The sequence below is a fragment of the Haemaphysalis longicornis genome, unplaced genomic scaffold, assembly GCF_048455015.1.
Source record: "Haemaphysalis longicornis isolate Haplotype H1 unplaced genomic scaffold, Haemaphysalis longicornis Haplotype H1 scaffold_8, whole genome shotgun sequence".
NCBI lineage: Eukaryota > Metazoa > Arthropoda > Arachnida > Ixodida > Ixodidae > Haemaphysalis > Haemaphysalis longicornis.
Window position 1 is genome coordinate 74587973 of NW_027526445.1, and position 27764 is coordinate 74615736.

At 48.0% G+C, this 27764-nt stretch overlaps 1 protein-coding gene and 1 non-coding gene across 3 annotated transcripts in view; one reads left to right on the forward strand and one right to left on the reverse strand.

Annotated features, from left to right (window-relative positions):
• Trmt61 (tRNA methyltransferase 61) overlaps positions 1–26246 on the forward strand; it is a 150705-nt gene extending 124459 nt beyond the window's left edge. Inside the window, exons 3-5 of one of the 2 annotated variants that reach the window (XM_077682085.1) lie at positions 20284–20480; positions 24213–24503; positions 26086–26246. In XM_077682085.1, the coding sequence (XP_077538211.1) occupies positions 20284–20480; positions 24213–24485 (470 nt within the window). In that variant the 3' untranslated portion in view covers positions 24486–24503; positions 26086–26246. Of the gene's footprint in view, positions 1–20283; positions 20481–24209; positions 24504–26085 lie in introns of both variants that reach the window. The other variant, XM_077682084.1, reaches the window with a different exon arrangement.
• Trnam-cau (transfer RNA methionine (anticodon CAU)) lies at positions 14307–14379 on the reverse strand. Its single transcript has one exon. It is a non-coding gene; the product is annotated as a tRNA-Met (tRNA).
• Positions 26247–27764: the final 1518 nt, after the last annotated feature.

Here is a 27764-nt window from a genome sequence, read left to right on the forward strand (position 1 = left end):
GAAATTCCGAAATGCAGATAGCTTCCTTTTGAAACCGATGGCTGATCCGGCCATGGTTTCCGCCTGATGTCTGGCATCGCCGCAATAAGCGTGCACATTTTTCACTGGTATGCGCCCCTCACGAGGGCTAACCAAACCCATGGGTGGTCTGTCTTGCGCTCGGTACGTGCCTATTAGGTATCATGGCTTGGTAACCGGCGTAAAAGTTTCCACAGTTAAGATGACAGCCTCTGTCGACATAATGACCGCGTTTCACTGCTCTCGCAAGTGAACACGACTGACACGCCTGTGACGTGGTCGGTCCTCCTATTTGGTGTACGATGCAGCCTCAAATGTACCTTGACACTGTGTGCGCATTTACCGACAGTACAGCAGCTGCCTTTGATTTACCTTTGCGAAACTTACAATGACCGTGCACCGCCAGCTTCTCTTTAGGCTGGCGCTGATGTCACCAATAAATTATTACTCTCTCTCTCTCTCTCTCTCTCTCTCTCTCTCTCTCTCTCTCTCTCTCTCTCTCTCTCTCTCTCTCTCTCTCTCTCTCTCTCTCTCTCTCTCTCTCTCTCTCTCTCCACCTATGGCTCGGTAACAACTGGTTTTTCCGGCGCTGTTGCTATATACCACGAATCTACCAAATTCAAGACATCCCATCCGACGTTTACCGCGGCCCCAGAACTTATGCCCATCTGTTACTCCCTTTACGCCATTGAACAAAGGCCGGGCCGAAAATTGGCGATCGTCCGCGATTACAAGCCTGGGCTTCTGTCGTTTTAGTCAGCTCTGTGCCGTGGACCTCAGGAACAGCTCCTGACCGAAAGCAGAAATAGTTACGACCGTGCATCCTAGCGGAGTATACTGGCATTGTCTTACAATGGCTTCCCAGTCAATGCGGCAATTTCGGCAGCATCAGAGTGCGGCGAACACCACACAATTCGTTATCTAGAGTTAGCTACAGCTCCATGCAGACTGCACTGTCCGGATGGGCAGTTTTGACCCGCGCCTTCAACAGCCTCTTCCACTAAGTGCAACGATCTGACGCAACCCAGCTTTGCCGTTTCCAATTTGGGGGTGGAATGGGCAAGTGTCTGCTTTGGAGATTGCTATGAATGCGTGATATTGTCTTGCCTGTCTCACGTCGCTTGTTTGTCGTCGCTGGAGTAGTTTATATGTATATTAAGTCCGAAAAAGCACGAAAGCGGCTCGTGCAGTGTTCAAAATATTCCCGGTGACGCACTATTGCACCGCGCGGAGCAACATCCGGCTGCGGTGATGAGGCACAGCGACAACTGCCGTTGCCGTTATTAAGTTGCACCCGAGCATAGTGGCAATCACTGAACTGGAATGTCTACAAGGTATACGCTCTTTTCCGTTTTGTTCTTTCTCATTTTGGCTCGCTTTCCTATTTCCCAAGTGCGAAATAGAAAGGTACGTTCTACGAGGGTGCGAATTTCGCCAGCGAAATCGTGCACCTGCGGGGCCGCTCGTGCGGCAAAACGATCTACTTTCCCGTTTACATCGCTGCGAAAAACTGTCAAATAACAAGCGACGTTCACAGGAGAAGTTCGACTGCTTCAAACATTCGGCAACGAGAATGGATAGTTTCAAACAGCAACGAGTTTCAAACAGCAACGAGAATGGATAGTTTTTCTGCCGCATGAACGGCGCCGCATTTGCGAATTCGCCGGCGAAATTCGCACCTCGTATAACGGGCTTAACGAGGCATGGACGGCAGCAGACTTTCGTCTTTCGACGACAGCTGCAGCGAAGCGAGCAGGTGTCAAACTTTCGCAATAAATGAAACGATGCACCGCCATCTTTTTGCCTCCTACCTCCAATCGTGCGAGTTCAGTGAAAATTAGATATGCGTATACTAGTGTGACTATAGATATGGTTACAGAGTATCGGCACTTTTTTCTCCTATTGTTCCGTGCCGCAGTCGTGATCATTGGTCAGTTCGCATCACGTGACATTTGTTTACACTGCGACGGTTCATGGGCACCGCCATTTTGTGGTTTATGCGTTTTCTGTTGGTCAACTGTGGTACTCTCAGCTTGTCCTCCCTGCTCTGTGGTTGCGCGCGATTGGCGTCGTTCCGAACGATAATTAGAGATAACGCGCTCCGCAGCATTTCAGCTGCAAAAGTATCTCCATAGATGCCGCGTTTCTGCGTCTCCAGCAGTGTTGTTTGCAAAAGACCTCGTCAAAGTGAGAGGTGAAGCCGCAGAAGCGGAAGTCTGGAAACACTGATAAACACCAAAATGGCCGCACTTGCTCACTTGCGTGCCTCGGTGACGGTACTCTGTATTTTATCTAGTGGCACTAGCGTATAGAACGGCTTCTCCCTTGCGCACTTTATGCGCTATCAGAAGCGGATGAAAAAAAAAAATCCTTCTGATAAATCCTTTTTCTTTCTTTAGCGTACGCAAAACCGGGTTGAATTCGATTTTTGTTCATTCCGCGGGAAACCTGCATTTAATTTGCTAGTTGGCAGTTACGGCTCCCATATCGTTGCGCGAATTCGTTCCGGCGTATCATCCACAGAGTGACTGTTTCTGGGCTTGTAACCGTTTAAATGAGCCGCTTCAGTGACGGAAGTAAATTGTGCGCACACGTGTGCCAGCAGTGTGCACCACCTCTGCACACGTTGGTAATCTACCGCGCGCAGCAAATGAAAGCGCGCGAAAACACAGAAAACACGGCCAAGGCGGCTTTCTTTTACCATTGTGTTGTTTTTTATATCTTCCCGTATACTACATCTCTACACACGTCGTTCGCTGGCCGGGCTAGTTACGCTGTCGACCAACTACTCGTTCGATCGGTCCCGTTCGGCCGACTGTTTTAATCATGGTCCGTCTGGGGCCGTGCTCGGCTGCGCCCTCCCGTGTGCTTAACGAGACGGAAGCTGTCGCCGATGACATCTTGGTCACGAACGGAGCGAGAAGCTGGATGCGAGTGCCACCCGCGTCGTCGCCCGTATACACACGCAGCTGTGGAGTTCGCCTCACCGGCAGTGAGATGAAGACAGCTCGAAATACGAGCTGAGGGGCGTAGCAATAGGAAAAAGCGTTTTCGCCCGCGGGAAATGGTAGTAGCTGCGCGTAGTTATTCGGGAAGACGCAGCGTGGACCGCATCGACTGCTTGCAGCTCCTTGGGTAGCGATTTCGCGAGCGAGCTGCTTCGCATCTGGCAGTCTCACGGGGAAACGCATGAAGCGGACGTAAACTAGCCAACGTGTTGACTTGTTATGTAGACATGTGCCGTGTGGGTTGTCGTGGTGGTTGTCGACACGCCGTCGGCGCAATATAAGGACGGCATTTCTTTTCTTTTAAGTGCAGAGCACTTTAGGGGCTCGCCTTCTCGTCGTAGATCGCTCGCTGGACCCAAGTAGAGCCACACGGGGTTCCGTCGTAGCGGCTGTCGTCGCGACGCAACCCAGAAAGGCGTCGAAAGCCAAGCGGTTTATATAGTCATAAGCGTTCGAAACTCGTGAACTGCTGGCGCTTGTCATACATCTCCGTTGTTTAGCGCAAAGAAAACTGCAGGTACGTTTGATGCAAAATATACGTAACTCACCGGCAGCGCCCGCGTTCATTTAGTTAGGAACGCTCATTGGGTTAGTTTTTGCAATAGTAAGCAAAAAAAGTGGCAGTGCAACGCCGGCACGTGCGGGGGCCAAAGCAAACACAAAAAGACAGAACTCCCGCTGGCGCAGTTTCAGGCAGGGGACGCGCGAGCACTGCGAAGGCGGGAAATTTGAATTGCATTGGCTCGTAGCAGTGAGCGGATAACGGCGCTACAGCCCATTATGGCGAATCAATGCTCTGCACTTCCGACAGCTTTCACATTGAGTAGAACGGCTTTAACTTTTTTTCTTTTTACGCTCCATTAATGCGCAAGAAAACACTATAAGGACTTGTCAATACGTGACGACCAGAAGCTGTAAGCGATTACATGCAGCAGTATGTCTGTCCAGTCACAACTGTGTTGTCAGCTATAGCGTGGGTACCAAGGCGCGCGTTGGGGGCTGACTGAATTTCAAAGTGAAGAAAAGAAATTAAGGCTCGTCTTTTTATGGCAGTCTCAATTACACGGTCTGCGCTTTACAGCAACCGCAGAATTGATGCCGTGAAATGAATGTTTCGCAAACTTGAAATTGCAATGTCAGTATATCGTGTAACTTCTTGTGCAATTCTTTTACTATCCGACCACTCACCCCACCCGTAACATCGACAGGCAGCTGTAACACGTCACACATGCTTTTCTGTTCTCCGGGATTTTTCAACACAGGACGCGCTTGCCTGGCAAGGATGATTTTAGCTTTAACGCAAAGAGTCTGTAGCAGGGTGGCGAGTTGGGCTAGTTGGTGTACTTGCATCTTGCGGAACAGCGCGAACTAACAGGGACGCAATAAGAAAGAAGTGAACAGGACAAGCGCTGACTTTCAACTCGATTTAATGGATTTCTTATGTTGTCCTTGTTAGTTCGCGCTGTTCCGCAAGATGTTATACCTTGATCCGTATAGTTCGGCTAGGTGCGCTGGTGGCGCTATTAACAGCAATATACTCGTAAGCGATGTTTGCATGGCTATGACAAAAAACTTACATTAAACTGTGCATGTAGCTTTTTAATGGAAAGAAGCAAATAGGTAAGCAACGAATATCATTTCAAAGGCCTATAGGTGAACTCCACGTCTTCTCTGCAAGAGCCGTGGCAGGATTGGTCTGTGGAATGTGTTTTTAGAGCGAGAGCTTTCTTAGTTGGACCGATGGCGTCCTCTCTAGAAATTATTGCATTTTCCCATAGGCCGATTGGCCGTCCGAAATGCTCTGGTATAAGATCTCTGTACACACAACGCGTGCGTTAAACCGGGATTCGATTGCGTCAAAACGGTTACTTTAAAACTGCGAAAAATGAACGCTTCTAGATAAGACAGTATACGCATCGATCACAGAGCAGGAGTGCAGCAGTGTACCTTTATCATCGCATAGACCGCGTATCGGTAATATAAATTTAAATCGTTCGCAGATGCGTTTCCTTAGTGCGCGAAAAACCATCGCGTGGGTTCGTTCTTCGCTTGTGATTGGGGTCTTTGGAGGTTTGGTGATCGATTGGACGCAAAATTCACCAAAGGTTTTGACGAGCTTTTGACGCAGTTTTGATGTGATAAAGCTTTTGCGCTTCTGTCAACTGTCTCTTAGGCAGCGATGGTAAAGTGTTTTGTGGTGATTGGTTTAATGTTTCCACATATTTCCTGTCTTGGGGCAGAAAACGGGCAGGAATTGCACTCGGCAACTCCATCGTGCCCTAGATCTCTCGTCAAGGCAAGGGAACAGCGCTACACCCATAATCAGCGTTTAGGACCCCTGCGGCGGTCTTTGAGGCCCTGTTTCTTGACTGGTTAGCTAACCCCGCCGTGGCGGATGCAGTAACGAGCAGTTGTGTGGATAGGGTTTCTTATCGGCATAAACTGCAGGTAAGTCTGTTACATGCAATAGCGTGCAGTCGTGGGAGCCGGCGTAGGAGCTTGAAGCATTCCTCTCTTGCTTGGCTTGGATTAGTTGCAACATCCTCTTGTGGCCCCTGGCAGGGTTACGTCCGTATTTTCTCTGTTGCGGTTTTTCGTAAAAATTGTGGAAATTCCGCGGGGGTGAAGTGTTTTATTCCGTGTACTGTATTAATCACAGGGGGAATGCCTTTAATGATGAAGAGAGGTCAGCCTGGCAGCGAGCTTGGCTTGCTACTCCAAAACAACTGTAAAAAAATTCTGTTAACATAAATAAGTACGGTTTTTGCAGCCACAGGCAACGGTTTAGCTCGTTGGCGAGCCATGTCAAGCAAATATATATATATATATATCTATATATATATATATATATATATATATATATATATATATATATACATATATATATATATATATATTTATATATATAAATTTTTTGTATTTTGTATTTTATATATGTATATAAGTTTTTGGAACTAGCATGGGTACTCCATTCGCACCGACCTATGCCAACATTTTCATGGGGCAACTTGAAGCTACCCTATTAAGCTCTTTTCCGCATAAACCTCAGGTTTACCTCCGCTACATAGACGACATCTTTATGATTTGGGAACACGGTCGCGCGACTCTAGAAACGTTTATATCCCATCTCAATTCTTCGCATCCGACTATTAAATTCTCCTGCCAGTATTCTGAAAAAGAAGTGAGCTTCCTAGATACTACCGTCATTCTAGACAACGGTAAACTTAAAACCACGCTTTTTAGAAAGCCAACAGACAGGCAGCAGTACCTAGATTATAAAAGCCATCACCCCAGACACTGCAAACAAGGGATCTTTGTAGGACAAGCCACCAGGCTTAGAAGAGTATGCAGGGATGACAGTGACTACGTAGAGCACCTAGACGAACTCAAGGCCACCCTTATGAACAGGAACCACCCCGAAAGCTCGCTCGATCAGGCGTACCACCGTGTGTCTAATCTCAAAAGGGATGACGTTCTCAAGAAACAGCGGCAAAACGAAAGCGCCAGGCCACCTGCCCTAATAACTAAATTTTCAAACGCCCTCCCAAACGTAAACAATATACTGCGGAAGTACTACCCCATTTTAGCCAGTAACGACCGACTTAAAAAGACTTTCCCGGAAGCCCCAAGGGTTACCTACCGGAGAAACAGGAATCTAAAAGATATTTTAGTGCATGCTAAAACAGGGCCTTCAAAGCAACCAGTCATAGCCAGCTGCTCCCGCCCCAGATGCAAGACTTGTAGGCACCTGCAAACAGACTGCGTTGTAAAAAGCACAGCCAGTAATTATGTCCACAAGATTAATTCAAGTTTTACGTGCACTTCATCCAACATTGTGTATATGTTGGAATGCTCAATGTGCCACAAACAGTATATAGGCGAAACGAGCCAACCTATGAGCCTACGGCTTAATGGTCACCGGGCAGATACTCTTAGCAAATCCTCCATAGCTGTAGCGCAGCATTTCAACCAACCAGGCCACAATTTTGATGACCTTAAGTTATATATACTTCAGTCAAATTTGAAGTCCCCTAGGGACAGGAAATACCGATAATCCTACTTAATTCACAAATTCAACTCCATGGAACCTGCTGGAATTAATGCGTCTAAGGGCAACTTGGAATCCTTGCGATATTCACCGGGAATACAGCATTAGGCATTTTCGTGCATATACCTCATCCAAAGACTATGACCGTTCACTCTGCTCTGTACCTGGTCACCTAATTTCTTTTTCTTTTTTTTTTCATTCCTTAGTGTCTAGCTTAATACTCGCCCTCATGCCTCCAACCTTTGCTTTTGGAATTCAATTTTATTTATTTAATTTCTCCTTTTTTTTTTTTTACTCTGCGTGGTCTTGTGCCCCGTACGTCACTCTAACTTTATCTTTTCGTTTTTGAGTTTCAGGACAGGCCTGTACCAGGAATGTTGCCGTGGGTGACACGTGCCATTTCAGTTTCCGGGTCATTGCTTTTTCTTTTGTATCTGGGTTTATGTGGTTTCCCTCCCTGTTTTTTTATCCTTTTTTTTTTTCTTGACCTAGTTAGTTTTCCCCCGTCTCTATCTTTTCTTTTGACCTGAGGCTTGCAGATAGTTTCTGATAAGGACCCCACCCTCACCGCCTGGTCTGCTTTCGGCGGTTCTGAGATCCTTTTCCTATACCCCGCGGCGGGTCAATAAGCACCCTCTCATCCTTTCTGTCCAAAAATTCCACGAATATCAACCACCAGCTGACTTCCGTGTGACCTACTTCGCGGCTTAAACTAGACAACCTTCTTGGCCCCTCAATCTCTCCCCCGACACACTCCGAAACCAATCAGCTTGCTCAATTTCCCTTCCATCTTTCCCTCTCCTTTCACCTGGGGTCCTACCCCTATAGAAACCCTGCCTGCCAGGCGAGAGATTGCCCTGAGGAAAGCAAGTTCTCTTTGCTGAAACGTAGGCCACAATCGTGCTTTTACCTTGTTCGAAGTTTTTCTTCTCTTATATATATATATATATATATATATATATATATATATATATATATATATATATATATATATATATATATATATATATATATATATATATATATATATATATATATGCCTCTTTTTGAAGAGAACGATAGCTAAAATACGAAGCTTTCTCCCGTCCAACCTGAGTTAAAGTCAGAGTCCAAAATCCAAACTGCGCTTTGACCGTTTCGGAATGGCGCAATCGGATAGACGTCGGCTTCACAACCGAGGGATCCCTACCACGGAAAGCGTTTTCTTCTTATAAGGCGCGTCATGTGCCTTCGCTTATCCTCATAATCGTTTTGTGAGAAGCATCCTGTAAAGTTGGCTTTTCTGCAGCGCGTTTTGGTTGGACGAACAACGCCATCAGTGTGCCATAGAAAGCTTCGCTTTAAAAATACGACGCTTCTCCGCGGTGCACGACGGTATACGCTCGTTGAAGCGCGGTTCGTCTGGGCACTAACGCGATTTCCCTCTAACGAAAGTTAGCCACCACCATCATCATCACCATCATCATCATCAGCCTGTCTACGCCCACTCCAGGGCAAAGGCCTCTCCCAATAATCTCCAACTACCCCGGGACTGCGCTAAGTGCGACCAATTTATCCCCGCAAACTTCCTTGATCTCATCTGCCCATCTAACCTTCTGCCGTGCATATCAGCCATATTATTGCGAACCTAATGGCTGTGTGAAGTGGCAACGATAGAATTCAGTGTCGTTCCAAAAGACAACGCTCATTCTGGTTCCAAGAAGCGCCGAAATTTTGAATGAAAAGCCTTTCCTGGGGCATTTGTTTTGTCACCACAAGGACGTCGTCGTGGAATTGATACATCTACGTGTGAAATGTTCGGTGATGTTTGGAAACCACTGTGGGAGCAAGCGAAATTTCCTCGGATAATTTCTATAGCCTTCGCGACGGTTAGGTGTGCTAGAATATGTAAATACAAACACAAAATAATCAGGGGTGGCCTCGTATTTCACCCCTCGAAAGTGTCAGCCAGAGATGAAATCACACGTCTCTGGCTTTAATGAAAATGCTAGTCCGCACCGGTCAGTGCGTTTCGTTCGCTCCTCTGGAGTAATTGGTCAAATGCAGCTTTTGTCCGTTGCCGACGCAAGAGAAAGAGATAGAGAGAGGCTTTATTTCCTTTCAGACTAAAAGCGCACGTGCATGCATTGACTAACCCCTTGTACTCTTTGTAGTACAGATCCGCTTGTAGTGCCAATACGGATGAGTGTTACGGCAAGAATACTGATCTTCCAACGGACCATTCCTTATGAGAAGTGCAGTCCGTATACTGCACAGTACACAGTAAAGCAGTTAAGCGACACATGGGATTAGCGTAAGGCGAGAGAGCGTCGTCCTCATGGGTCACCTTGCGCAAGTGCTCGCAGCTGGGTTTGCGCCCTTCCCTACGCATGTTCAAGGCTCCACACTCCCGTTGCACAAGACCAGGGGCCAACGGTGCCGAGGGCAGCGACCTCGTAACACCTCGTGTCTTCTGCGCACTCTGTTTACCTGGGTACGCTACACCGAGGAACAGCTAAAAAGTATACCGACGAACAAGACGTGTAACAAATTAACGTCGCGCACAACTGCCGGCAGCGGTTGCAGCCCGAGAGCTGCGCAGGTTATTGGTCCACGGGACATCACGCCTGCTCCTTGTGGGTGGACGTCTTGCGCATGAAAACCGACCAAGAACGCGTTGCAGGCAACCGGGGTCCGCTCCGGGCGAGGCGGGCGTTTTTGACGGGGAGGCCAGCTAATAGCCCGCGTCTGCCCGTATCGACGGTGCTGAAGCTCGCGCACACCGGCTATGGCCTGACCCCGTCTCGTCCAGGGGCAGATACACTATTCTTTCTTCTTGCCTGCGCAGGGAAGGGCTGTACAGGGGAGTCTTCTTGCCAGTGCGGTACTCTGCACTATGAGTCGCCCCTCCTCCCCCTCGGATGCACCGTTGGGATTGAGTTGACGCACGGCGATGCGGAGGAGAAGGGTCCGCTCTCCTCCTGGAGACTGTACCGAGTCGTCCGCGCTAAGAGGACCGGGAGGATTGGCGGGAGGAGGAAGAAGAAGGCGATCATGGCAGCAGCCCGGGGAGCGCACGCGGTGCCGGTGGCGTCGCCGTCCCTATCGGTTGCCGCTCCGAACAACATCCGCCACACCCTCCGGTCACGACGCTGGGGCAGCCGAGACTGCGACCCCGCGCCATCTCCTTCGTTTACGTTCCGCCGCCGCCGTCGGCGGCGTCGGGCCCGCTTGTGCTGCTGCTGGCTGCTGCTGCGGCAGCTGCTCGATCCTGTCCGGCCTGGTTGCTGGAGATAGTTCGCGAGGTCTGTGTTTGTGTGTGTGTGTGCGCGCGCGCACCTAGCGCGTGCAGTCGGGGTGGATATAACTGCCCGCTCTTTTGGGGGGAGGGGAAATTAAACGCGGCGTTGTACGCCGCCCGAGCGGTGGCTGGCGGCTGGTAACCTTACGGTGACCTTTGTGGCGTTTCTTTGCTTCCTTCCTTTGGGAGCTCTGGCAACGCAACCACAGTACGTTCCTGCTGCAGGTCCTTGGCTCGCCGGGTTGGTTGCTCGGTTGGTTTTGTTGGTGCAGGGCGAAGATTGGCTCCGCGACCGATCCCGGGGTTGCGCTCGGGGTGGACGTAATTCCCCGCCTTGCTTTGTTACTTCGTTCTGTTGTTACTCCCGGGGCTTCTTCTGGCGCTTTAATGGGTGGGGACGGCGGGCTGGAAATGGCTGGTGGGTGAAGATAGATGCGCCTATAGACGCCAGATAAATCGGAGGTGCTCGCAGGAGAAGAGGAACGACGTCGACTGGAAGATCCGCTTGCATAAATTACCCTCGACTTATTTAGGCAGGCGCCCTCCGAAGACAACGGCCAAGATGGCGACACCTTGAGCAGGGTTGAGGCAAACGGAAAATCGAGAGATCGTGATAAATTAGTCCGTCCTTTCCCAAAAGCAAGCTGTATGTGCTGTGGACAAACATTAGAAGGGGGGAAGGGGATAGGGGAAAAGGAAGAGGCAAGGGACATGGAGCATTATGTCGGCTTCTGCTGGCGCATGGGCGAATACTGGGTCAAGAAAACGCAACAGAAGCGTTTGACGCTTGTTTGCACAACGGATTTCCGGGTAGGTGCACAGCCGTATACGATGTCCAAGATGATGTGTAGCAATTTTCAGTATCGTTGCCCATGAACCTCTGCTGCGTTTTATCAGTCACCCTATGCCGCATGTGATTACACAGACGCCATAGAAAAAGCGGCTGGGAGACCAGGGCCGTAGCTATATTCGAAGATTGCCTTGGGTTTATTTTGGCATTTCACCAAAAAAAGTCCTTGAACGGAGTACGAGTTTGGTTCGTTAACAGTACACTGATTGATTGATTGATTGTAGGGTTTAACGCGCCGACGCAACGCAGGCGATGAGGCGCGCCGTAGTGGAGGGCTCCGGATTAATTTTGACCACCTGGGGATCTTTAACGTGCGCCCAAATCTCGTACACACGGGCGTTTTTGCTTTTCGCCTCCATCAGAAAAGCGGCCGCCGCGGCCGGGAATCGAACCCGCGACCTTTAACAGTACACTGCTTTTCCCCATTAACAATGATACTAGTTTCCTCGTAAACATCAACACATAATCGGGATAATAAAGACAAAAACGTACCAAGCAGTGGCGACTTTTCGGCCACTTTACGGCGATTTTTCTGTGGCGTCACGGAATCTTGCTTTTGCGATTGGCGGCCACCGCTAAGGCACGTGACTGGTGGATGGATTATAGTGCGACTATCACTTCTGCTTGATCATGCCGCTGGAATGCTAACAGTCACTCTGATGAGTGAGTTTTTTAGCGCTGGCCCTTATTTCATCACTCCTGCCCATAATGCGCCGCTGCAGCGCGAAATACAAAACTTTCCTAATATCTCTCGCGTCTTTCGGTTAAAAAACACTTCATGGCCCGAATGGAGCTCATTGAGTCACCAAAGGCCAGTTCTTTGAAACTGAACAAAGGTGGATTTTGTCTTTAGGAACCGTATAACTAATTAGTTTGCTAGACGCTCGAAGGATGGTACCGCTGTTACAGCGATTCTTCTGCCTGGGGAAAGAAGCGGCTTGACTCCGCTGCCTTCGGATGATCGGAGAGTCGGATGATCGTAACCGTAGCGCGATTACGATCATCCGATTCTGTCCCCACAGCGGCCATTATCGGCACAGCTTCCGTGGAGCTGCAGGGGCGGCGCTTGCGCCAGCGGTCGATCACGTGACGCGCGATGCGTTGGGGTATTCGGAGCGCTGGCAGTGCGGTACTCTAGCTATTGACCGTCCACCCCATAGATTTTTTTTTTTAAATGTGAATGTTGGGCCATGTGAGGCGACAGAAACATGGCGATTCGGTCTGCAAATGGCACCAAAACAGTCACCTGCCACCATACACGTAACTTTCCGCTTCGAAGTGAAGTGCACGCGGGGCACTCCCGGTGCGTACGTGGCCATATATTCCGTACCGTTGGCAAGTTCACTGTGAGCTAATCGCGATAAGTAAATGAAACTGGGCGTAATCGCGGAGTCGTGGCCTAGTTAATTATGATTTTTTTTTTTCAAGATACCTACAGTAGATTGAGAGCTACAGAGCATTCACCGGAAAGTTGGCACTGCCGCTAGATTGGACGCAGAAAATTTCAGAAACTACCCATAGGCAGCTTGGCTGTAAGAATTTTTATTAACAGCAATGCGAGTTGCAGCGCTCGAGTGTGGGGAGGGCCGCTTGGTTATAAACGCCCGAGCATCGCTCAGGGTTTATTTGGCTCATTTCGCGACATCTGCGTAAGCAAAAACATAAGCCCAGCTTCACGACTTAAGAATACTGACACGAAATAATCGTGTTATTTTTTTTTCGCGGCTGTAAGTGCCTCCCAGCCCTATTAGAGGGCTGGGAGGCACCCACAGCCCTAATAGGATGGAACATTAGATGGTCGATCGCAGCGTAATTGTTCATAGCCTCCTTTATTCGTGCCAGTTTCGGTTTCGACAGAACGAATGCCGAGACGGTCGCCGTGACAGAAAAGCGCACTTCTGTGTCTCGTCTCACCGCGGCCGGTCTGGACGAGCGCGCGCGCGTCCGACCAGCCGTGGTCGTATACGCGCCGTGGCAGTATGACGTCAGTCCCAAAACTGACGTAAAAAAACGAAGGAGCAGCGTCTGGCGAACGTGTGAGTAGGAGGGCGGCACGCTCTGCTGAGCTGTCGTATTCCAGCCCGTCGCCACGGCTCAGTATGTCACCGCCTCCCCTGCGCGTATCCGTGAAGAGCGCCCTCCCCCTCACACTTCCGCCAGACGCCCTTCCACCGTTTGTGGCTCATCCGAACCACCGCGACAATCGCACGGGAGGTTCAAACACAATTTCCTACAACATGCTCGGCGGCGGCGACGCGGTGTGAGATAACGGCAGAGTAGCGCGCGCCGCCGTGCGTTCACTGATCACGCGACCACTTGCTGAGACGCAGCAGCTGTGCACCGTTACCGAGAAGACTGCATTCGCGCTGCGCACAAATTTCCCATAAGTGAATACAGTAATTATGGATTGTGAACTAAATGTTGCCAGGCTCGGTGGGCGTGTCGTCCTAAACCCCTGGTACATATCACGCTCGCTAGCTCCTGCGTTTTAGAGAAAAGAAACTAATGACCTGTAAAACGAAACATGGCTTTGCTTCTCCCTTGGGAGGAATTAGTGCGAATACGAAATGGTGGTGTTCTTATGAAATGAGCATTTCGCAAGAATGTCTACAATAGTGGCAGTATGACCAGGGTTGATAGGAGACACCTACAGCAGCCCACAGTGTCAACACTTTGCGCTGCTTTTTTTTTTTTTTTGCTCCAGCTAGCGGCACAAGGAATGGGGCATCACGAGGAAGTCAAACTGGGCGACCTTGTATCGTACCGACAAATTTTCCGCAAGAACCACGCATGCTTCGCGTTCTTTTTTACATTATTGTAATAAAAACGCAATCAATAAGCGTCTATCGGGCAGTCTGTCCACAATAACGCTGTTCATGGGGACTTTTGAAGGTAGTCAGCGAGTCCTCTCTACTGAGGTTCAAACCTGCTTTGAACACAAGTTTGGCCTTCTTTGGAATGTAATAGCAGGCGTTTTTTTTTTTTGTTTTGTTTTTGCTCAGTTATCTCCCGTAACCTGTAGGGATTTCTATAGCAGCTTTACTTATCGCTCTAGTTTCTATATACTGAAGGAAAAAAAAAAAGAAAAAAAATCACTCCGCCTGCCCCGGGTGAGGATCGAACTCACGACCTTCAGATTATGAGACTGACGCGCTGCCTACTGCGCTACCGAGGCGGATGGTCTCGTCGCGTGTCTAGCCTGATAACATGCCCAGCGTCGTTTCGCTTGCGTTGGTGCTTGCTTCTATCTCCTTATGTCCGTTTCTGGAACACAAGAAAAGGTGCGAGATGGCGCAAATGCTCAAGTGAAGACAAAAGACTATCACCTCGCCGTTGAGTGCTGTGATTAACTATATATGAACTTAAATATAAAAGGCTTGACACCAGCAAAACTCCCGACGGGGACCTTTGCTGCCGCAATAGTGCTTTTCTGTCACACTTGTCACACGGCAAATCTAATGGCATTAGAGCGAATGGCGTTAACTGTAAATGGCATTTGCTTGGTGCTACACGGGAATAGCGAATGATTTTCGACGCTTATTTCATTGGCTGAGTAAATTACATCGGGGAATACGTTCTCATTTTCGTTTTCGAAAAGGATGAGTAGCCTGGAGAGCGGTGTCCCATCGTAAACAAGTAAGTTTCATAACAAACTGAAGATCACGTTGTCTAAAACCTACCATCAAATCTATATTCTTCCGTGAATGTTGTTTTGTACAGAAAAGAAGAAAAAAAAAACCGCCATTGTAAAGCTCCGCCATCTTGCTGCTACCCAAATACGGATTCATTTTTGTCTTGTCTCGGCTTGTGATCGCTACTTGTGTCACCGAGAACAGTGGTATACTCTTTTTTTTCTATTCAAATATTGATTTGATTTGTTTTAAAGGTGTTACAGCGTTTAGAAATACTGCAGAAGCGTTTACATCATTATCTTTCAATTCCGTGGCTTTGCAAAGCGCTACCCCGTCGTTACGAAACGACGCCCCTTCTTTAGAGAAGTGGGCCTCAAGTGTGGTGTCACGCTACACAAGCAAAACAAGTGGATGCTACGTTAGCCACGGGATGGCACTAGCCGCTCCGTTAATCATCATCATCAAGACGAATATCGGTGGTTCTAACTTTTCGTTGCTACTGGGGCCTTACAGTAGGGCTAGTATTCGCTAATTTAGTTCACTTCTCCGGTCGATTTTTGAGTAAAAGTGCAAAAAACATGACCAATCAGCGTGCACACTTCGTTACATCAGGGTTAACCGCCGAAACGTTTCGTTACATACCGGTGGCAGACACGTGCGCTTCAATAGGGGGTGGCAATGGGGAATCGAAAAACTTCGTTAAATCCAGGAATTTGTTACATAGAGGTTTGTTACATAAAGGCTTAATTGTACTTTTCAAATGCGTATTTTACACAGGAAATGGAAGTTTCGAGTTGAGGTCGTGTACCTCTGTCAGATATTAAATATAATGTCATTCAAAGCGAATGACATTAACTGTTAATGACATTAGAATTTAACGAAGTTTTTCGATTCTCCATTGCCACCCCCTATTGAAGCGCATGGGTTTGCCACCGGTATGTAACGAAACGTTGCGGCGGTTAACCCTAATGTAACGAAGTGTGCACTCTGATTAGTCATGTTTTTTGCACTTTTACTCAAAAATCGACCGGAGAAGTGAACTAAATTAGCGAGTACTAGCACTACTGTAAGGCCCCAGCAGCAACGAAAAGTTAAAAGCAACGATATTCGTCTTGATGATGATGATGAACGGAGCGGCTAGTGCCATCCCGTGGCTAACGTAGCCGCCACTTCTTGTTTCGCTTGTGTAGCGCGACACCACACTTGGGGCTCATTTCTCTTAAAAAGGGGCGTCGTTTCGGAACGACGCGGTAACGCCATGCAAATGCGCGTGTTCTTAGGCTGGGGCGCCGCTGTGAGTTGTTACGGGACGTGAGAACCCCTGCAGAAAAACACTGTGGCAAGGGCGCGAAGCGACAAGCGAAACGACGGGAGGCAGTGGGTGTCGCTTTGCGCCCTCGCTGCAGTGTTTTTCCGCAGGGAAAGGCAGCCTCAGCGAGGTTAATATGGTATTGTTACAGCAGCTCAGCGTGGCGACGCTGTGGATCAGTTGTTCTCTAATAAGGCTACCATTATTTTCTGTACTTGCTAAACATTACTGGCCATTGCAAAAAAAGGGGGATTTCTCCGCATGACCTGGAGCGCAAATTTTGCCGCGTAGTACATGTTTTAACGTTGGCTTTTTGCACAACACGTGAGCCATGCAAAAATGCTAAATGCACAAAAGGCAGCATAAACGTAGACGTTTGGGTGACTTTGGGCGTCCGGGGCACAGTTTTTGATAACACCTCCGATCAGCGTAAAGCCAGGCACAAACGGCGGGCGTTGAATAAGAAGGTGGGCGACTTTAGCTGAAGCACAAATTGTTTGACGTCGTGACGCGGATCACGATAGTCGATCGCAAGGTCCCCCATCCTTTTTGCAAAATCCAAACCCCGGCACGCCCATGGTTGGTAAACGCTGCGGTGGATGATTGCAGGGCGTGGCCGTTTTTCCCGTGCACGCCGTAATGCAAATCTCGCGTTAGGCGCACTTTTTTTTTGCTGTTGCTTCCACTGCTATTAATAATTTGTTATTTACTTTTTGTTATTTTGTTGCCTTTAAACTTTGAATTTGCTATTTCTTTTTGTACTTCTGTTTCTGCGTGGATAGTGCTTCCAGTTCGCAGTTGAGCCGCCGGTGTCGTTGGCTACAGATGCATGTTAATCTTGGCAACGTAGTTCAGCTCTACGAGCACGACGCTGATCACCGGTATTGGCCGAAGTGCTTGGCCCGTTCCGGAACCCGGAACCCGGCCATGTACTCTACGGTAACCTCTTCCTCTTTGCATCCTGTGCAGCTTCCGCTCTCTCCATACATGCAGCAGTCGCAGCGCTTAGCGTATCCCACAGCCCTCGGTGAAGCGCTGCCTGTCGACGATTTTTCTCGCTGTCGCTTTAAGAGTTTTAACATGGCGGCTAGCGTCCTCTAACGCTACGGCGGTGGGTGGCGGGGCCTGAGTGGGCAGGGCAGGTGCACATTCGTTCCGAAGGGACGGTCGCCCGCCTCGCCGAGCCCGCGCATACGGACGACCTCCTCGCCCTCCCCGCGCGCGGATGCGCAGTCGTGTCTAGGAAACCCGCCGCCGTAGCATCAGCGGACGCAACCCGCTATGTTAACTAACCTCTCTTGACAGTGCACGGAGTGAGAACTAGGCAGGAGGGGTAACGGCGCTTCCTAGGGCGGCCATATAACGTCACAAATGCTTGGCCTAGCTTATGCTGGCGGCAGCTCTCGCCGGACAGAAAACTGCGCAGCCGCCGCGATCGGCTATTCACTGCGCGGTACGTCCCGGTGTGAATTGTATCTGGTCGCTCGCCCGCGCTTCCTCCTAATACAGACGCGATTTGACGACGCAATAGTAGGACTGAAAAATCGGAGTTCACACGCCGAAGCTCCGCGTAGGTTGTTGGGATCGTCAACGCGCGAGAAATTCATACGCACGCGGCCATTTTTTTTTAAATGCAGAGCATTTCAGTAACTCACGATGTCACCCGCGTTGACGTCCGTAGTCGTAGTCCGCACCCCTCCCCCTACACTATATAAAAAAAAATACTATCCGGCGCCTGGTTTAGATCCTTCGACCGTGCGGGCGGAACGCAATGTACATGGTGCTCTACCCACTGCGCCACAAAGCCGACACAGAATGGGAGGCTACGAACGCGCCTTATATCCTTGACTCATTCAAATTACTGCTGACGAGCGCTCTCTCGTCAGCAGTTGCCACAAGTGCAACAACATTAACGTAACGCAAACTACTTAACGTCGTGCGCCCCCGGAAATGCTCTGCATTTGATCGTGCCCCTCGCGAGGGGGATGTTTCACTGCGTCGCCATGCGAACAGTTTGCCACACTTTAGTTTCTTACACCCTTTTTCTTTTTCGCTTGAACGAGACCTAGAAGGAAAGAGTGGCCGCCGTCGGGATCCAGCCCCGCGTCGTCCTGCTCACTAGCTTGCGCAGTGCGTAGCCAGCAACCCAGCGCGCCGTGTGCCTAATCGACGCACTTGAATTCATGCACGCAAAATTCCCTCTTCGCTGCTTTTCTTCTCCTGCTCAAGCTTTCCACCTACGCGGTCCAACACGCTGCACGGAATTAGCGATCGGCGCGGTGGCTCTGGGGGTCTCGTGTGTCGTCGCGGATTGAGACGTCGTTCGGCGGGCGCGACACGGAACTCGTTTGCCGCTCGAGCGGCCACGCGGCTCCCTCGTCCGTCACGTTGCGACAGCCACTGCTCCGCTTATCTCCTCCTCGTCTTCTTCGCGCACCCCGCCGTGGTCTCACTTTCGCGCCCGCCGAGCCGCTAATGGACGCAGGCCCGGTGTGTGTGTCACGCTGCCGTTAGCCCGTCACGTCATCGTTGGCCGCGAGCTCCTGGCGGCGGCGAGCACGTGTCGATTGTTGGGCCGCGATCGTTTCGACGCGATAGCCTCGAGTATACCGTAATTTGTGTTACCTGTACGGAATTGGGAGGGCGGCTATGCTATGGGGATGTAGAAGTACTTCTGACGTTGAATGTTTCCGAATGAAACTCAGAAGTAGTAGATCTGTTTCCTCATTTATTGTCATACCAATTCAGCCGGGACCAATTCCAGCCGGAGCGACTCTCGTCCATTTACGGAGTTGTACTGGTGGTTTTCCCTTTTTTCCGCCTCTGCGGCCACCGCTCTGATTCCCGAAAGGCGGCCGGCAGCCCCCTCCGGCCAGGGGCCTTGTCTAGTGCCGGACAAAAAGGCGCCTGACGAGCGCTTTCCTTTCTTGCGCCCCGCCAACCTGTTGTCGCCGTTCCTCCTCCTCCTTCTCTTACACTGGTAGAAAGGGCTGCAACGAAGTTCCAAAGGAAGGCTGAGGATTTCATTTTGACCACCTTGAGCCTACAGTCACCCGCGTCGGAGTCTTTAACTCAACAGGAGGCTTTGTGTTTTGCCTGGTTCTTTCACCACCAAGAGAAACAAAAAGAATTAGCAGTGGCTTAGCTCGGCTATGCAAGGATATACGTAGCGTGAGCTAAGGTTCACCTGGTTATTTTTAGCCAATCCAATCCAAGTCCAGTTCAATCCAATCCAATCCAATGCTCCTCGCGCTTGCGCAGCACGGCCCTTCAGGGTCCACGCGAAACTGCTCAACCTGGGCCAGTGAAGCTCACGCTACAAAAAATTCCCCGCATTTCCCCGAGGGGAAGAATGTGAAAGTGCGAATGCACGAGTTGAATTTGCGCGGTTCGGTAATGTTCGCGAAAGAGAGATCACACACACACACACACACACACAACTACAAAGAAAGAAAGATGCATTTATTCACAGACACCTATTTGTGTTGTCGTTGTACTTGATTGCTAGAGCGGATCTCAGCTTTGAAATTTCGTGTCAGTACTCCTTTAAGCGGGTGCATTAGCCCTTCTTACGCCCGATTCCTGGCCAATCCCCCACGTGGGTATGTGCCATGTCAGCGGCCAGGCAGCGCGCGCCCATCTCCCCCCGTTGCCAAGGAAGACGAGGAGATTCCTGGCCAATCCCCCACGTGGGTATGCTATGCGGACATCGCCGGTGGACGCAGGTTCAGGGTCGCTTAAGAAGTGCATCGCACTTAAAAAACCTTGTCCAACTATGCACAGAATCTTCCGTGCCATCTACCGCCACAGGTACAGCTTCCTGGCCTGTGGCGCAACACCTCAGGCCTTGAACCACTGTGACTGCTCAAGGTGCCCTCGTAGTTTCAGCTTTCGAAATTATCTGGCGTTACAGACTTCATACGAATATGAAATTCAATATTGCAAGGACCAGTGAAGCCACCTGCGAAATTCAGGCCCGTTTATACTTTAGTGTGCCTTTAGGACACACACACTCATCGGTTTGAACACGGAGGTTTGCCCTCCATAACAAAGGAAGACGAAACACGTGCTCCTTTCATACATTCGCAGTTTCGTACACAGCGGTTTGCTGATGATGCTGTTCTTTTTTACGCCGCAGGGGGTCGCCTGTGCTCCTTCTCTCCGTGCGTGGAGCAAGTGCAGCGTACGTGCGAGGCAATGCGGGCGCGAGGCTTCGTGGACGTGGTCACCCTGGAGTGCCTCGAGCGTCCCTACGAGTTCAAGCAGATTTGCATGCCCGACATTCGGGACACCCTGCAGGCCCCCGCAGCCGCTCCTGCGCGGGAAAAAGAGGAGGTATGTGTGCATGCTTTCGTGAAGGCCTGAATATGCCCAAAAGTTGAAGCTGGTTCCTTTGGTTAGTAGACTAGACATATAATTTGAATGAGGATTATAACTGCGTTATAGACTACAGCCTGGAAACTTTCTTGAACCATGCTGTGTATTCGTAGCTCCACGAAAAATGTCTTCTCTCTGTGCGCTCAGTGCAAAATTAAGCACTTGGTGTTTACCACAATACGAACCTGGGAAGATGTGTTTGATGAGAAATATGAAGCAGGAGCAGGGTGAGATGCCGCAGCAAACACCGTTCACTTCGCGTGCCAAAGGCCTTTTAATCAAAGGAGGTGCAAGCAGGTACCTAGACAAGGTGAAGTTGCAACCGACATCAGCTATGCAGAGTGCCATGCCTTCAACTGGGCATTAACAGTACAGACGTTGAATTTTCCAGCAACTAAGTGGTTCAAAAACGTTCAGTGGCATCTTACCCATCACCTAACTTTTACATTCTGATTAAGTAGGGACCACAAACTAATGGAATTTAAATGAGCATATTTTTTGCTTCAGCTGGCCGGCTGGCTGTTTTTTCTCATCAAAAGTGTATAAAATATGCCATGACAACTGCCGTTAGCTTAAAAAAATTCCCGCGCCTTCCCGCGAGGGGAACACGAGTAAATGCAGAGCATTGGGGCCTCAGTACTGATTGAAGGCAGTGTTGCTTCCATCGCTTCTTCCGTGATGCTGGAGTAGCAGACACGAGTAAACGTGGGCACGAGCGTCAACCAAGAAAGGAAGGAGCAACGCCGTGACTGAAACACGAGCGACCGCTAGCCGCTATATTTGCAGCGCGCGCAGTAGAGGGAGAGCAGTACGGGGGGGAGAGCGCGCATGCGCAAGCAGCGCGCGCCCTTCCACGCCCCACCGCGCTGCTATCACGCACCTGTTACGCCGAGACCGCGACGGAGCGAACGGGCTGACTACGACGCATGCGCGCGCCAGCTGCTGTTGAGAGAGAGGAGGGAAGGAGAGGCGCACCTGCTGCGGACGCGGAACTGTTGACACCGTCCGACGCAGGAACAGGCGAGGCTAAGAAATGCTTTGCATTTAAAAATACTAGACATGCGCTCCCACGGGCGTGCATGTGCACACATGCTTACACTCACACCCACAGGCATTGTCATAGCCATTATCATGGACCCTTGTCTCTAACCACGTGACGCTATTCCAATTAATTCCCAATAATTCTTCCAAGTCACAACCATAGTATAGATTTTAAAAAAAAACAGCGCGGAAAGCTTGGACAAATTACAGGACAACCACAACCTCTTGTGGTCATCCTCTATTTCATCTAATTTTTTGCGCTGCTTTTAGAAGCAATGTGTAACCAACTTGGCCAACGTCAAGCTTTAATGGTGCAAATAATGTCACTAATAACCTTATTTAGTGACACTTGGTAGGATAACCTTTCTGGTAGTTTTTTTATTACACAGTTTAAAGTCTCGAGAAACATACAAAACACCAGGTTCTTGTTAAAAAATTAATTAAAAACATGAGGAAATGTGGTGCAGTGAAAAAAAAAACTTAGAAAGGATAGAATGCTTCTGGGACACCCTTACATGTGAGAGGGTGTACTTAGGCAAGGAACACTAAACAGGTGGGCTTTCCGAGACCATCACCATAAGTTTGTGCATTTTTATAACGTGTTCTAAACTTATGTAATTCCCATGGGAACTGCCGCTTCCAGTGCTTCTTTCGACCTTGTAAACTGCTCAGTTGATAATTCCTGTCGAGACGTTGGTGCAAACGGGAAATATTTTCTTCTGTGTAATTACTGAAATAATGAAAATGTAAATAAAAGCTTGAGATTGTTCATAGCGCAGTGAAGTGTTAACCTTTATTTCTTAGCTGAAAAATAAAAAAAAATTAGTACATATGCATCAGTCGTTTTCATGTTGGTTATATAGAAGACATTTACAGTAGGATGTTCTGTTTAAGTTGATGTGGACGTCAAAGTTGCATGTGTAGAATTTTCGACCTTCAGTTATTCATACTCATTCACTGAGGTAAGCCATCTTGCCATGGCTGTTACTCTTTGGGTAATTAATGAATTTACAGGATTGCCCCTAAGCAATATTATGTTTGCCGTGAAATGGTGGAGTTTAAAGAAGTTTAAAATAAAACGCGGACGGCAATTTTCTCGAAAATTTTAGTAAAGTAGAAGGTTTTTACGGCTGTTCAGTCAATGAACCAGATTTCGATTACTAGCAACTGCTGCACAATGATCATAGTCGTGGGTCCGAGTGGCCTTTTTGTTCTGAAAATCGCATGTTTTATTGTGCGCACTCGCTATTATTGAGAGGCAATGAGAGCGCACACGCTGCTTCGAATCAGCACTATTTTGGGGGTATCCACAGTTTCTTTCGAGCACCAGCAATTCAGACTACTGTTCAAAGAATTTTCACGCACACTTTATTAATATGCTGATTTTCCAGTGAGCTGAGTATAGTTAACGGAAGTGCTCGGTTATTCCTAGCACGGCGCCGCATTTTTATTTTTGTGTTGAGGGAATGCGAAGAAAATACATTTTGATCTCAGCCATTTTAATGCACACCTCACTGAAATTGACCAGTTTTTTGCAAGTTCTTGCATAAGCAGCTCTGCCCTTCGCGATTTTTTTTGCACCGAGGGCAATAATAGTATGGGTGGCCAAAAGAGGAGCACCGTGAAATGCGTAGACTGCACTCGTGCAGTGCCCATGACATGACGGAATCTAACACCATCTGCTGAGAGCGGTTTCTTTCGAAAGTGCTTCTTTCAAATTGTTTCTTTCAAAAATGTAAATTGATGCCACCCTGCTAAGCATTTACTCATTTTCATCCTTTCCCGTTGTATTTCTTTATGTGCAATGGCAATTAGGCTAACGCTTGCTGAAAAATCAAGCACTCATGCTAACTGATCTTTCTGATTAAGATTTCTCAAAGATCTCAAAGATATTATTTCTTCAGGAGTACGAGGAGGCAGCAAAGCCTGACGAGGCCCCAGCCCAGAAATCAAACGTCTGAAGTCTCTTCGATTTTGGCTCAAATGGAAGCTGTTGGATACATATTTTCATGCAACGTGAACTTTGTGAGAGCAAATTTTTGGCTAGGTTCTTGTCTTTTAAAAATGCAAATAGGTTGTTTTTTCTGGTATAGGTAATGGTGGGGTCTACACGACAATGAATGACTAATAAGTACATGGTTGCGAGGGCATGTGAGTTTCTAAAATGTTGCACTTCAAGCTAAGCCCTGCGTACCAAGGATATCTACTGTTTTTGGCTAACATGCACGTAGAATAAAAATATAAAACCAGCACTCTGAAGATTTTTCACTAAGTGAATGTAGTAGTGTGAAGTAGAAACTAATATTTCTATTACACTAAACTAGGTATGCATTTAATATAAATACCAGTCTTTATTACTTTCAATGATAAACTGGAGATTAGAAATCTTTAGGCCATATTTATACTATCTAGTTGAGTTTCGATCATGTCAAGCCTTTAACTCTTTGTATTCAGTGCTTCAAAGATAAGCCGCAAAACTCTAACATACTAAGCATATCCTTCTAGCACGCTGTGGGCAGAGGCGTCACGTCATCATGACGAGTTTAAGTTTTGCAGTGACGCTAACTTAGGTTTGGCTCTCTCCACTGAGGTTGAATAAGTTATATTGAAGAAAATTAATTTACATTCTGATGTATATTGTTGCAGCAGACGACGCAGCCGGGTCCAGACGACGAACCAATGGCTGACACAGACGATACACCTGAGACATGCGGCACGGGAAAGGACGAAGCCACAGCTGATGGTGGGGGAGATTCTGAAGTCGTGAAAGTAAAACGTGGAGCGAAAAAACGCCGGGGCCATCCAGACAGGGCTGATGGTGCGTCATCTGTACAAGGCATCTGCTTCCAGGCGGCCATACCTTCTTTGCAGATTCCGGGCCACACGGGCTACCTGACCTTCGCTACACTACTGGCGTCATAGTGGTGGACACTTTTGTTGGTGAGCCTGGGCTGGCAGTATTTTTTCTTTGCGCATTTGGTGCCCTATAGTGTACCAAGGGGAGGAGCTAACAGTTCATTTCCCATGTATTGGCCAAATTATACTCGGTAGACTTGGATTAGCATAGAGGCAGCTTTAGATTTCAGCGAACTCGAGATGGAAAAAGTAAGCATACTAAATTCTGTAGCTTTTCGACGTCTCCTCGGGTTCCGTTTAAACTTAGCCACTGTTTCTCCACCTATGTTTATTAGCTGTTAACATGTGCTCATTACTCCTTAATGGCTATTAGTAGCAGAACACCTTACGAAACCTTTAAAGAAGAGCGTTCTTTTCTTGATCAGAGCCATTAGCCCCTCAAGTCTTAATCGTAAAGTAAAAAGTTATTCCTTTTTGGAATCTGGTCCTTTTGTGCCCTATAGTTTTCCTGTGTTCATTCAATTGACAGACTCAGTAGTTCAGTATTGCATCATATGCTTAGTATCAGTACTTGTTGTAAAAAGCACGCCCATATTCTCTTTTACCAAAGGAAATGTGCCCCTTGAAGTAGAGATGTAGAAAATACCTTGTTCTTTATTTTTATCCAGATGATTTAATAGGCTTTATCAAAACGATTTTTGGCTGCCATACGACATCAGTTTTAGCTGCTTGAGGACTCGGCCATACTGTCAACACTCAGAAATTTCAAAATACATGGCAGTGTATGCCCAAACATTTTGTCATGGTGGCAGTTCCTGTTTCAGTTTCACCTAAATGTTTCATTTTCGGCTCTGTTGTAGCAAACGAAACTGTTGTCATAGCTGAATAATTGTGGTTTAAGTACTATAAGTAAAGCACCATTTGGAAACAAGCTGGGAGGACTATCTGGTGTGGGTATGTTAAAGCCAATGCTGTAAATAACTTTGCTAGGCTGATAGAGGCCTCACCAAATGTGTAATCAGTGCAGTGTATGAAATTAAATTGTCATGTGCGACGCCAGATGAGGGACACGCAGCGCTGAATTAATAATCGGGTCGCATAAAGTTGGGGTACGGCGGAGTCGGGCACAGGAAATAATCTAACTGCGTGTGCTTTTCTACCTCTGTCAGTGCGAGCAACCTTAGAAGTTTTAAAGAGCATGTGCGCATAAATTGTCAAAGCTTTTGGAGATAAACAAAAAGCTGCATTACACTGCCTAAGCCACATGCGTCGCGAATTTGTAGTCATGACATGGCCTGCCAGTGCTGAACCAGCACAGCTGAATGTGAATAAAAGAAGCTTGGGTAGAATCCTGTGTCATTATGGTGAGCGTGCAATTAGGCTTCTTTTCATGAAGGAGGACAAAATGTGTGCTTGCAATAGACTTTTAAGTATAGGAATTGATCTTGCCAGTCACTTCTAGTCCTTTTTGTGTTTCCAGTCTACTTTACTCATTCGAGTGGCAGCCCTGCACTTTTGGGAAGTGCACATTGTGTCTGTGCTCACCGATTTCCTCGGGTCATTGTTACTGCCAGAGAGCCCACATGCATGACATAACAAGCAATTTGAAATGTGTACCTTCAGTATTTTATTTATGGCACACTTTTCGTCTCTACTTTTTCTGCAGAGAATCAAGAGACTGCACATTGTCCCGGGCACCGTAGTCTCTCGGGTGTGCTGAGCATCCTGCCTGGATTCTACACGCAAAAGATGTGTGCAACCACAGAATCCCATGCAGAAAACGTTAATGCAAGTTGCTGCAATAAATACGGTCATACGAAAAACAAAGTTGTCATTATTGTGTACTCCCTCTTTGCAGCAAGCAGCTATTAATATAGGGAGAACTTGCGAAAGCTCTGCACTGAAAGCATGCCTGTTTTCAGACATTCTTGTTACTTGTAGCACAGAGTGTTAAAGACCAGGAAGCAGATGCGGTTAGAGGAGCACCATTTTATTGGCAACCTTCGAATCACTAGCCTAATTCTGAGGATGATTATTTTATGGACCTCGCTGGCCGTACAGTGGCTTGGGTGTCTTCTCAACCAGATCACATTTTCCCACACAGAGCATCTGCGCCGCACAGATGGCGAGGCTGAGCATGCTCTCTCTAGTGGCACAAGGTTTGTCCACTCACCAAAAGAAAGCCATCGCAGTTGTTTGGAAAGAGGGTTCAGGCTGGTCTGCGGATCGGTTCATGCAATGTGTGAAGCCTGTTGTACAAGAGAGCCTTGTGATATGGTGTGCATCCCCTAACGGCGTGGCCAGCTTGACTTGATGGGGTGGAGCCTTGGTACTCGCTGCAGATCTACGTGTTCCCATTTATGGATGTGCGTGTGGTTGTGGTGGCAGCTGGCAGTTTACGCGTACATGGTGGGCAATGGATGTACCTGGTAGTATTAATATTGCAGTGCTTTAACACTTGTTATTGTAATGGGCAATGTAATTACTGTTTAAACAGCAGTATTGCCAGGTTCCAAGAAAAACGATAATTACCGCACCAAAAAAATTCGCCATTTTAAAAATGGCCAAAAAATCACCATTTTTAGAAAAGCTGATCTAGTAGTACTCTTTCTTTGGCCTGCATGGAAAAGGGGACAAATTTTAAGAAGCACCGAAATTGGATAAAAAATATTTATTTCGTATATATGGTACAGCAGAGAAAAAGTTGACTATTGTCTACAAAAAAAGCTAATATGAGCAAGTTTATTAAGTAGAGTACTTAAACGATATGAATGAACATAGGGCGTGCGTTTTCTGCACACCGCTTTTCACCCCTTCGGCTACCTCCTTACACTCCCACGCCTGTAACAAACCGTCAACTACCCATCCACCTTTCTGCAAATGAAATCAGAAGCATCTGTGAAACACCAGTTTCAGGTTGTGTCGGTAAGTAACATTCTACATTGGTGTTTCAACTTACATTGACTCCCTTGGCCTGATTCTTGACTTTCTGTACAGTCTCTATCTTCCTAAAACCTTTTTCTGGTTGTCTTCCACTTTTGTCTCGGCAGCTGAAATGCACTGGAAGACCATATAAGGCCCTTTTTATCGAACGTGAGGTCTCCAAATCAGTCGGAAATACATAAGCTTGGAAGTTGCCTCAGTGAAATGTCATTCGCCTCGAGCCCGCAAAAGTCACTAGTTTTGCGACAAATTGCAAAATCTGGCAGCCTTGTCGGTCAGGTGATTTAGTAATTAGTCATCATGATACTTTTATAAATGTAATTTATTGCTACCATTTCATTCTTCCCCTAATGCACCACAGCTGCCTCCTCTGTCAACTTCACTGTTCACCTTGGCCTAAAG